At 40.5% G+C, this 12,747-nt stretch overlaps 1 protein-coding gene across 7 annotated transcripts in view; it reads left to right on the forward strand.

The window, feature by feature from the left end:
* LOC129699694 (coiled-coil domain-containing protein 158-like) overlaps positions 1-12,747 on the forward strand; it is a 100,683-nt gene that overhangs the window by 41,412 nt on the left and 46,524 nt on the right. For all 7 annotated transcript variants that reach the window (XR_008723920.1, XM_055639726.1, XM_055639694.1 and 4 more), the window contains 2 exons: positions 3,020-3,096; positions 11,887-11,997. Coding sequence is in view for 6 of the 7 variants with exons in the window: in XM_055639726.1 (XP_055495701.1) it covers positions 3,020-3,096; positions 11,887-11,997 (188 nt within the window). In the remaining variant the exon portion in view is untranslated. The remainder of the gene's footprint in view (positions 1-3,019; positions 3,097-11,886; positions 11,998-12,747) is intronic.

Here is a 12,747-nt window from a genome sequence, read left to right on the forward strand (position 1 = left end):
GGAACTAGGAACCAGCCAAAAGATCTATGAATTTATGACACATAGACCACAACTAGTGAGGATAGTTGACAACACCCTCTCCACAATAATTCCCAACACCAGTGCCCTATAAGAATGCATTCTCAGCCCCTTATTATATTAATCATAATCATAATCGTAATTTATTAGCCAAGTATATTTTGAAACATACACGAGGATTTTGGTTTGCCATAGTCATACCAAAAAAGCAACAAGACACACAACTACATAAAAATTGACATAAACACCCACTGCAGCAGCTCCTCCACTTCCCCACTGTGATGGAAAGCAATAGAGTCTTATTTTCTTTCCTCCTTTCCTACCGCGGTCGGGGGAGTCGAACCACCCGCAGCCGGCGATCAAGCTCCCTCGTCGGGGCAGTCTAAGCTTCCACATTGGGGCGGTAGAAACTCCTGCGGCTTGGAGTACCCAAAATCGGTCTCTAACCAGGGACAGCGAGCTTCACGATGTTAAAGTCTACAGCTCCAGCAGGTTGGAGCACCAAAGGCTGACCCCTGGCAAAGGGATTGCCTGCTCCGAGATGTTAAAGTCCGCAGGCTCCACCGTTTTGGCGGACTCTTGTTTGGCACTTCTGGAGCTCTAGAAGTCACAAACTAGAGGCCGCCAACACGATTTTAGGCCACAGTGTGGTCGGAGATACGATACGGAAAAAGTCACATCTCCGTCGAAGAAAGAGATAAGAAAAGTTTCCCCCCCCCCTACATAATACAAAACAGCATATAATCCTCCAACATTATCGCCACCTCCAACGGGATCCCACTACTGGCCACATCTTCCCATCTCCACCCCTTTCTGCTTTCCGCTGAGACCCTCTGAAACTCCCTTGTCAACTCGTCCTTCCCATCAAAGCCACCCCCTCCCCAGATACTTTCCCCTGCAACCGCAGGAGATGCAACACCTGTCCCTTTACCTCCACCCTCAACTCCATCCAAGGACCCAAACAGATTTTCCAGGTGAGGCAGAGGTTCACTTGTGCCTCCTCCAACGTCAACTATTCAAGGTGCCAACTTCTTTACATTGGTGAGACCAAGTGCAGGTTCGGCGATCGTTTTGCTGAACACCTCCGCTCAGTCCGTCTTAACCTACCTGATCTCCCTGTTGCCCTGCACTTTACCCCCTCCTTCCATTCCCAATCTGACCTTTCTGTCCTGGGCCTTCTCCATTGTCAGATTGAGGCCCAACTTAAATTGGAGGAACAGCACCTCATATTTCACTTGGATAGCTTACACCACAGCGGTATGAACATTGACTTCCCTAACTTCAGATAGCTCTTGCTTTCCCTCTCCATCCCCTCCCCCTTCCCAGTTCTCCCACTGGTCTTACTGTCTCCGACTACATTCTATCTTTGTCCCGCCACCTCTCCTGACATGAGTCTGAAGAAGGGTCTCGACCCGAAACGTCACCTATCCCTTCTCTCCAGAGATGCTGCCGTTCCTGCTGAGTTACTCCAGCATTTTGTGTCTACCTTCGATTTAAACCAGCATCTGCAGTTCTTTCCTACATAAAACTAAAGATAAACTAAAAGATACATTTTACAACATACTAAAACAACAAGGAAGGAAAAGACAGACCGTTGGCAAGGCAGCCATCATGAGGCACCCTATGGTGGTATTTCCTGCACACTCACAACCTAGCGACCAAATTCTACTCTAAATTCATTTACGAGTTTGCAGATGACACCACTGTAGTGGGCCACTTTACAAGCAATGACGAGATGGATTATAGGAAACGGATAGAGCTAAGTAACATGGTGTCAAGACAACAGTCTCTCCCTCAATGTCTGGAAGATGATAGAAACGTGGTGGAGTATATGCGCTAATCAGCACTAATGGTGTTGAAGTGGAAATGGTTGAGAAGTTTATTTTCCTACATCTACAGTAAATATCATCAACAATTTGTCCTGGACTGACTACATTGAAGCTAGGGCCAAGAAAGCACCTCAACACCTCTACTTCCTCAAAGTTAGATATGTCTCCAACAACTCTTATGAAAAGCATACTCTCGAGGTGCAGTCCAGCTTGGTTTGGGAACAGCTCTGTTCAAGACCGCAAGAAATTGCAGAGAATTGTGAATATTTTTCAGTCCATCACACAGCTTCCTCATCGCCACACTCCACGCAGCTTCGGAAATGCAGCGAATATTCTTAAGGACAATGTGGTCTGACCTGCTATTATAGGGTTCCAGCATTTCCTGCTTTATTTCAGTTGATTTAACTGGCATTTCACCTTTGGAGTCCGGAATGTCAATGCAGCCCCTATGGGTGGGATGTTGGTTTCCTTAGTATGCTGAGAAAGTATAAAGGTGTTGGGTGAAATGAGTTTGCTTCACAGTTGGTCTGAGCTTGTCATCCCGACTGTTTGGCCAATTGTTTGAGAGAGGCAATCGTGGCAGGTGTGGACGTTGAGATATGTCACTGCTACCATCGGAAGCAGGCGTGGTTGGGAGACAGACTCTTGGTGATTGGACTCCATATTGTCTGTGGAATTCCTGATGCCAAAAGTGGAGAAGGCAGCAGCGTCCCATCTCTCAGCGTATGTGCTTTTTTTGGTTAAAAAAAATGAAATTATATGCATATATTGAAAAAAATTATTGAAGATTGACGATACATACAAGCAGGCAAAGTTGACAGACTGATTTATAAAAAGGAGAATATAATAAAGAGAAGTAGACAAACTGGCAGAGAGAAAACAGTGAAAGTAAGTAACAGGCGGAGGGACAATGAGTGGAAGATGAACAAAACCGATAAGAGGCTGGGTGATAGAGAAACAAGCACCATCACACACAGGAGTGACTGTTTTTTCACATTTTGGTGAGGAGTGTAGTTCCAGGAATATTACTGGAATATTTCAACTTTAAGTAAAAAAATTAATCATATCCTGCCATAGAGGCTGTATAATATTTTTTAGAAACAATTCTGAATTGATATCTGGTTAAATTAAATAATTATAATAACATATTGATCCATGCTCTTTGGGTTTAGATTGAAGAAGAACTGAGCTGCCTGAGAACTGAATCGCAGAGCAAAACTGAGCAATTACTTAAACAACAAGAAGACCGGTAATTCACTTTGTCTTTTAGTAGCTATTGGTATCTTTCTGTTCTTCCATCCTCCTCTATCTTCCTCTTTCTGGGTGAGTGATCTCAGCTCGACTCTGAGTTTCCCTGCAACACGTGGACAGTTTTCAGGTACATTGTAGACTGCACTGGAATAAAGAAAGTACTGGGAAATTGCACCTAATTTAACATACATATTTCTGTTGAACGTATCTGAAGTATTGGTGTCTACAGCTAGAGATTCAGTTTCTGACTTTTACTCTCATTGCTAAAAATCCATGTTTAACCTAATTTATATCTTCTATCCCTGATCTATTGGATATTTTCATTTTTACCGTAATTTTACTTTTCATATTGCATCATTATTTGTGTTTTGAAGTCAGGATCCACAGAAGCATATTTTGTGGATGCCTTTTGTTTCCTCTTGCCTCTGAATTGTGGAAATTCTTACCCATCCAAAGATTTTCATGTACTTGTATATTATGCACATTTCACATGATGTAGAAGGACTATGTGGACTTTTTCAACATTTTCAGCAATTTCATTTCCTGGCATATTTCTTTGTAATTTATTCTCTCAAATATCAGTCAGCGCTCTGTGATTTTCCTACTACCCACCTATATTTAGTGGTAATTTACAGCACGCAACTCGCATCCAACTTCACGTCTTTGGAATATTGGAGGAAACCAGAGCACCCAAGAGATACTAACACCATCTCAGGAGAAATGGGTAAACTCTACATTGGCAACACCTGAGTTCAATTAAAAGAGATCCTTGGAGTTTAGAAGCATGAAGGTGACCTTAATGAAACGTGAGATTCACAAGGTGCTTGACAGGGTTGAAATGTTTTCACACGTGGGAGATTCACGAACAAGAGGAAATAAGTGGCCAGTCATTTATAATCGATGTGCGTGAGTGGAGATTTCTTCTTTCAGAGGATAGGGAATTCCTGGAATTCACTCCAGAGGATGGTGGAGGCCAATTCAATAAATATAGTTCAGTTGGAGATAGATAAATAAATATTTGATAGATCATGGAATTGGGGGCATTGGAGAAGTAGTACAGAAGAGTTATTGAGTCCAGCATAGATCATCCATGATTAAATTGAATGGCAGGTCAGGCTAGAGTGGCCTAGTGACCTACTCTTACTCCTGTTATCTTATGTTCTTGTATCTCCTGTGTTGGAGCAATGTTAACTTCACTTCTGAAATATGCAATTGAATTTTGGAACGGTGCTTGGCTTGGCTTTGATTCTGTTTATGCCCAAGGTTCATGGGCTAGAGAATGTATTTAGTATTTTTCTTTTTCACTTTCTGCAGGCTGAATTACTGAAAATCAGCGCAAGAAACTTTTGTCTAGAAGTTCCAGCCCATCCAAACGGATTTGCTGGATGTGGTGGAATAATAACTGTTTTGATTGCTGTTCACGGATTCCAAATTAATCTGCAGCCTAGTTCAGTGTCTGGGGTTCTGATTACGGCACTGGGTGTGGAAAGGAATGAGTTACAGTCAGAGTTATAAATCATACAGCACGGAGACAGGTCCTTCAGCCCACCTCACCCATGCCAACCAAGAGCCCCCATCTAAGTGCCACTTGTCTGCATTCACTCCATATCCCTCCGACCTTTCTTACCCATGTACCTGTCCAAATATCTTTTAAACACCCACAATCAGTCTGAAGAAGGGTTTCGGCCCAAAACGTCGCCTATTTCCTTCACTCCATAGATGCTGCTGCACCCGCTGAGTTTCTCCAGCATTTTTGTGTACCTTCCAAATATCTTTTAAATCCTGTCACCTGCTTCAACTCCCTCCTCTGCAGCTAGTTCTGTATACCCACTATCTTCCAAGTGAAAATGTGTCTTGTGTTTAATCTTGACCCTCCCAGCTTAAACATCTGCCCTCTTGTTTTTGATTCCCCTACCCTGGATATGGACCCACTTAAGGACAATGCAGGATGGGGGAAATAAATCCTTCTCTGTGGAAGAAACTGGCACTCTGCTTGTGCATTGAGGTGGGCGAAGGTGGGATTCAAGTTGGAATTCAGATGGGGGGGTTGAGGAGAAGGAATCTCAGTGCAATGCTGGAGTAGAATCTAAGGATGGAGTTCTTACCCAGCAGGCTTCCAGTTGAGCATAACAGACTTAAGACCAGATTGTTGTCCTGGGAGTGTCTGATAATGGGTCACCATGGACAAAATAATCCAACCATATTGATCCGTGAAGAGCATTGTAGGAGAATCAATGTCATCTCATGTGGCCCTGAGATAGAAATCGCATCAATACTGTGCAAGGGTGAATTGTGTCGCAAAGTGACCAGTCCAATTTCACCAATGTCATGCTCTAACTGGGAATGGCTGCAAATGTTCGATTAACTCAGTGTTCAGTTTTCGATTTTCAAAGACAACTCTGCTGTAGGATCTGATTTCCAGATGGGTGTGGAAGAAGAAGAAAATGGGAGGGTCAGTAAACAAATATTTTGCACCTATCTTCACAGTGGAGGACACCGAAATAATGGAAATTTGTGAGTGGATTGGATTGAATAAGAGTGAATGCTTTAAAGTGATTAATATTAAAAGTATTAAATAAATTAATGAGACAGTGAGCTGACAAATCCCCTCAACATATTGTCTACCTCCTCATGTTTTACAAGTGGAGGCTGAAGTATAGGAGGTGTTTTGGATTTGCCACATCTATATTTTGGAATGATTTCCCTAGATTGAATGGTTGTGATTTTGTTCCGTATAATTCACTTAATCAGTTACTTGAAGGGTCTGGGGACAATTCAAGTTTTCATACTTACTGCAAAGCAAGATGCGAAAGTAGACAGCAAACAAATGTGAGATTAGTCACACGAAAAAGAAAAAATATATATTTTAAGGTAAGAGCTAACAAGTGTCAATACTCAGTGAGATCTTATGTGCCACGGTGGTGCAGCATAGAGTTGCTGCCTTCCAGCGCTTGCAGTGCCGGAGACCCTGGTTCAATCCCCATTACGGGTGCTGTCTGTACGGAGTTTGTACCAGGCACGTGCCGTCAGGATAGGCAAGGTAGGCAGTGCCTACGCTGAATAAAATTATAAAATGGTAATTATTAAATATAAATAGTAACGGCACGGGAGAATTATGCTTACCTAAGACATCGATCTCTTAGGTATGCATAATTCTCCCGTGCCTATCATCCGGAGTACATGTAACACGTGGAAGTATGTGGTACTCATGTGCCTTCAACGGTGCTTCAAGCCATCAGTGGCAAACATGTATAAAGGCAGCTGAAATTCTGCCTTTACACCGTGGACTGCGTGCATATGCTGCGCAGCGCACTGCGTATGCACAGCAGCCTACTGCGCCTGCGCAGCGCATGTCTCTTGGCGGGTTTTTCAAAGATGGATAGTGATTATCTTAAGAGTCTCTCTAAGCAATCTTATGAGGAAAATACCAAAATAATTTAAAATGGCAGACCAATTCCGGAACTTAAAGAACTTCAACAGCACAAAGGAACAAAAATAATTAGAACATTTAAAACAGGTTTGTACAACAGGAAAGAGTGGCTATGCGGTTGTATTTGAACAAATAGAATGTGGCAAGTACATTTCTTTGAGCTATATGTTTTTAAATACTTTAGAAGACAAATTACATTATAAAAGTCGAGAGAACAATCTGCGCATGCGCGGTTTTCAAGATTTTTTTTAAACGCCGGCTGGCCAAAGATACTGACTGCCTACCCTGACTAATTATTCATGGCACGTGCCTGGTTTGTACGTTCTCCCCGTGACCGCATGGGTTTTCTCCGAGATCTTCGGTTTCCTCCCACACTCCAAAGACGTACAGGTATGTAGGTTAATTGGCTTGGTGTACTTGTAAAAATTGTCCCTAGTGGGTGTAGGATAGTGTTAATGTGGGGGATCTCTGGTCGGTGCAGACTCGGTGGGCCGAGGGGCCTGTTTCCACGCTGTATCTCTAAAATAACTTAACTAAACATAAATTACATGCAGAACCACAAAAATAATTGGGAAAGTGATATTTTTAGGTTTATTGCAGGAATTTAGGACCAAAACAATAAAAACCTGCTGAAATGATCATCTCAGCTCTTGGTGAGTTTTGAAATAAAACATACATTTTTGGTCCCTTTGATATACTTACCTGGGAAGATGCGCAAAAAAGATTCACTTTTATTATTTGTGAAATGGGAGAATTGTCTTATGGTGGAAGACTAAATAAACTAAGTAAATATTCCCCAAAGTTTGGAGAATAAAAATTGGCATTTTTGAAATTTATAACGTTTATGACAGTGGATGCAGAGAGATTATTTCCCCCGATAGTTTGGAGGGAACGTAATTGCTCATTTAGAACTCAGATGATGAGGAAACGACTTCACTCAGAGGATTGGGAATCGATTGAATTCTTTGTAAAGCACTGGATGCTCAGCTGTTGGGGCATTTCAGATAAAGATCTGTTGATTTTTGGACACTGAGGAAATCAATTGATTTGGTCTAATGGTGGGAAATGGTGGAACGGATGTAGAATCTTGGCCACAATCTCAGTAATTGGCAAAGTAGACTTGATTACGCCTGCTCCTATTCTTGCGTTCTTATGACCTACCTCTGATATTCAATGTTTGGCATCGAGGTTACTCAATAGTCAGCATGATGAAGCGTTGACAATATATTTACACTTTCCCTGCGGTAAACCTCGTAATTTTGGGCAAACCAATTACATGTAAAGCCACTAATAACGTATCAATGCTAGCTGGCAAATCTTCTTGCTTGCTTTGTGTAGTGGTGTCGACTGAGCAACTGGTACCTTCCTTGTATCAAGAGTTTGTCTGTTTTGCTTAGATAGAAGATGGCTGTTGAGTTCCACGCATAGTCGGTGAAGCAGAACATGGGATGACATTTCATGAAAACCTTCCTGTAGGAGAAGTACTCCCATAATGACAACTTGAAAGTTTCACCTGCTTTGGGAGAGACTTGACATTTGTAAGCATGCAAATCTGTGGAGCAAGATAATTGAACTGCATCACTACCAGCATGAGTGAGGTCATCAATTGTGGATTGTTGCAGTAGCAGAGCAGTTTTGTGCACTGACCTGGTAAATCAGCCATCCCTGACAATGATTTGAGGTTAGTTAACTTTGTCATAATTTTGAGTCACTTGTTGGTAAATAAAGTTACCATGTGAGTGTCATGGGCACTTGCATTCATAATCCAGGAAATCAAATCTTCAAATTTTTTTTTTTCCCCCCATATTCTTCAGAAGAAACCTTCAACATTTTGAGGGTTCGATTCTTGGGACACTCAACCTATTGAGGTTTTGGCTGCAGAGGTAAAGAATGAGTGGTTATTCTTCTGAGTGAAGGGAAACTCCAGTGGTATCACACATAGATCGGGGCTAGGACAGGAGTTAAACGGTTACTTATTTGGATTTGGGCCATACATGACATCATGAAACTCAAAACTGTGGTAAATATTGTCAAGGAACGTTTCAAACAAAAGGCACAAAATCTGGCATCTGAAATTTGACACAGTGCTGCAATGTGATTAATGTTGGTGGCAAGAACACGTAGAGGCAGGCGATACAAAATAAGCTTCCATAAGCGGCAGGAACATTTGAGTAAATGGTTTGATTCGTTAAAATGGGGCTTCTTGCATATTTGGATTAATTGGAACAAAAATAATCCTTTTGTACTAGTTTGTACTAATATGGTAGATATCACCCAGCTGGATTATTATGGTTGATTAATAAAGATGGTGACGGCTGCAGAGGACGCGGTGGAGATTTGTTTTGTGTGGTACCAGGAGTAAGTATTTTAATGTGTGTGGGGGATGAGAGAAGCTGGGCTGTTAAGCAAGAGCAGAGAAGGTTATGAGGATATGTTCCGAATCTCGAAGGTTTTGACAGTATATCAGCATAAATTGTTTACAATGACAGAAGGGTCAGTAACTAGAGTATTGCCCTTTAATTAAGGTAATTAAGGACAAAGGTAGTAAAATAGCCTTGTGTGCTTAGCACTTGTTTTGCTATTTTATAATGCAATGTCCAAACAAAGTCTAATGAAGAAGGAAACTGAACTAGACATGGATGGACATTTTCAGGAAGGAATTCAAAATTTTGGACGTTGTGAACTGAAGATATGTTTGCACGTGGAGGTCTAAAATTGGGAATGGTCAAATGGCAGAATTGGGAGCATGTATCTTTGAGAGTCGTAAGGTTGGAGGAGTTAGGAAGTATGGTGTTAGTGCAGGGATTTGAAGCGGGGCTGAGAATTCTAAAATAACATGCTGTAGGTTAGCAAGAGCAGAGAGAATGTCAGAAACATGACATGGCTTATTTGCAATACTGGAATGAAGCTGGCAGATTCATTGGTAAATTTCATATGAACTCGGGGATGTGTAGAATTCTTGTAAAGCGAAGATTTAAAGGACTCTGTGACTTACATGGTACTATTTCATTGAGCAGATGTACAGTAGTTACAATGGTCCAAATGCCATCACTCTGTGCCACGTTGAATTTAGTTGTAACACTATATTAGCACAAATAGGGAACATCTTCTGGTCTGCGAAATTGAAGTATATGCTCTTGTTACAGTCTAATAATTTTTTTTAAATCAGAGGTTTTTGAAGGCTAATTTCTTAATGCACAGTGTAAGGACAGGAACTGCTCTTTCAAACAGAGCCTGGGTACTCTTTTGAATGGCCATTTCTTTTACGACTTTCAGAAATAATTTTCATTCAGAAAACTGTTTCTCTCATGTGTCAATTATTTAACAACCAGAAAAAATCCATAAAAAATTGAAAAGTAATTTGACCCCATAAATCCCAATATCCAGCGATCTCAGTTATGTTTGGACCATTTGCTAGATGTTGGTATTTACATTTACAGGGTCATGTGAAACTGGTGAAACTTTAGTTTTTGTTTTGTCTCGATACATTTATCTTGGCCCATAAGCCTTGTCCTGTGCAAGTTCTTGCCCGATCTGCTTCAATTTTTGCTTCTATAATATTTTTCACTTTAGAATTGGTGAGTTTTGTGAGTTAGCCTTCATTCTGTTTAGTTAGGACATTCCTACTGTTGTCTCTGAAATATTGCCAGCAATCACATCTTTCCTCTAAAGTTAGAAAGATAATTTTGTTTGGGGTTTTGCATTCTTCAAGAAACAAATGAGCATATCCAGTACCAGCAATAGCAAAACATTTAAGAAAGGAATTCCTAATTCATAACGTATGATAAATAAGAATCCCATAAAATAAGTGATCCAGCTATACCAAACTGAAACGTTGTGTTAGATGATAGCAAGTGGATTTTGATGTTGACAAGAGCATTAAACCTGCAGAAGTTAGAAGTCAACAAAAGGCAATCAAGAAAATGATAAAGACGGAGAAGATAGAATGTGTCTATCTGCAAATGTTTTTACAGATATATAAAAAGTAATCGACTACTGATAGGAAGAGGAGACATTTTAAAGAAGTTAACTAAATAGACAATATTATACTTTATCTTCACAGCAGAAGTCAGAGAAAACATTCTGGAAGTTGTTTTTAAGCAGGTGTACAGTTAGAATGAGAAACCTGAATTAGAAATGGAGAGAGTTATATTCCTGGTCTCAACAAATTACAACCTCGTATTTTAACAGAGATAGTGAAAGCATTGTTTTGGACTGGACTGGACTGGACTGGACTGGACCAGCTAGATGCAGAAAAAGATGCAGATGCAAAAAGGACTGGACCAGCTAGATGCAGGAAAAAATTCCCAATGATGGAGGAGTCCAGAAGCAGGGACCACAGTCTAAGAATAAAGGGGAGGCCATTTAAAACTATGATGAGAAAATACTTTTTCACCCAGAGAATTGTGAATTTGTGGAATTCTCTGCCACAGAAGGCAGCAGAGGCCAATTCACTGGATTAATTTAAAATAGAGTTAGAGAGAACTCTAGGAGCTAGCGGAATCAAGGGATATGAGGAGAAGGCAGGCACGGGTTACTGATTGTGGATGATCAACCATGATCACAATGAATGGCGGTGCAGGCTCGAAGGGCCAAATGGCCTCCTCCTGCACCTATTTTCTATGTTTCTATGATCTTCCAGGAATCCCTGTTTTAGAATGGCCTTCATGGAAAGGAAGTTGCATCCACTCGTGCTCCTCTATCTTGACATAATATGGAGCTTAGACCGACACTGAAGTCTGTTAGAAAGCACAATTCGACATGATAGGTGATAGATTATGTCTGTTTGCTTACACTTAACCTTGAACTGCAAGATTTTATTCTACTTTACCTCCTGCAATATCATGAACTAGAATGCATGTACTTCATTGTTTATCTTCCTGAGGTTTGCTTAAAAATAGTCCTGAAAATTCACTTCTCCATTTCCTTGCTTGCGTTGGCTCAATAATAAAGTTATTAAATTACTTCTGCAAAGAATAAATGATGTGGAGGAATTAATTGTAATCATTAACTTTATTGACTAATGGGTGGTAACAACTAATTATAATAGTAAGTTATTCTTTAACTTTGAATATTATTGATTCTAACGTGGTTATTAACTGTGCAATTAATGAAAATTAAGTTATTAAATCAGTTTAATTGGAATTTATGGACAGCTTAGATGTGATCACAGCATAAGCACTAAATGCAATACACTAGATTGGAGGAAATGCCTAAACATTAATGAGAAAAAAGTTTTTAAAATGATGTTGAGATTCACAAAAAATATACATATTATTGTCAAGTACAGAAAAGTACTGTGGTTGACTACTGTCAACAAGCTGACTGCAGGTTAACCACTAACCATTTATTTTACAGAATAGTGCAGCTGAAACATGAACATAAACAAGAACTGTCATTACTAACAGGAAAAGTAAACCGTTCTCGCAGCTTTGCCTCAAGTTTCCAAAACCAAGTGGAGACCGTACAGTAAGTATGGATTTCCACCGAGCAACATTGGAAGACCTAAGGTTGTACAAAATAGTTTGTACTAAGTATTCTTTCAATTGATCTGTGGAATCCATGATATGTTATTGAAAACCATACAAGACACGCACAACCTATGTTTGGATTATATCATTATGTGCTTAACTTTGGATGTGTTTATTAACAAAAAAAGTATAATTAAGTGATTAGCAAGGTGTTAGTTGAGGCAATGCATATGTTTACAGAATGCTGCCATGTGTCCTTATGGCACACATTTACCGAACAGTGAAAGGCCTGGATAGAGTGGATGTGGAGAGGATGTCTCCACCAGTGGAAGAGTCTAGGATCAGAGACCATAGCCTCAGAATAAAAGGTGGTGCGGAGGAATTTCTTTAGTCAGAGTGGGTGGTGAATCTGTGGAATTAATTGCCACAAAAGGCTGTGGAAGCCAAGTTAATGGATATTTTTAAGGAGGAAATTGAAAGATTCTTGACTAGAAAGGGTGTCGGGGGTAATGGGGAGAAGGAAGGAGAATGGGGTTGAGAGGGAAAGATAGATCAGCCATGATTGAATGGTGGAGTAGACTTGATGGGCCAAATGACCTAATTCTGCTCCTATAACTTATGAAGCTTTGGTCACAGGCCTTCAGCCTGAAAAACATCCTCCACTTCCTTGTCTGACTCCATGCACAAGGCCCAATTTTGTATCCAATTGGCTAGTTATACGACATACCATGTGGTCTAACCTTATCAA

Source organism: Leucoraja erinacea, chromosome 1, assembly GCF_028641065.1.
Source record: "Leucoraja erinacea ecotype New England chromosome 1, Leri_hhj_1, whole genome shotgun sequence".
NCBI lineage: Eukaryota > Metazoa > Chordata > Chondrichthyes > Rajiformes > Rajidae > Leucoraja > Leucoraja erinaceus.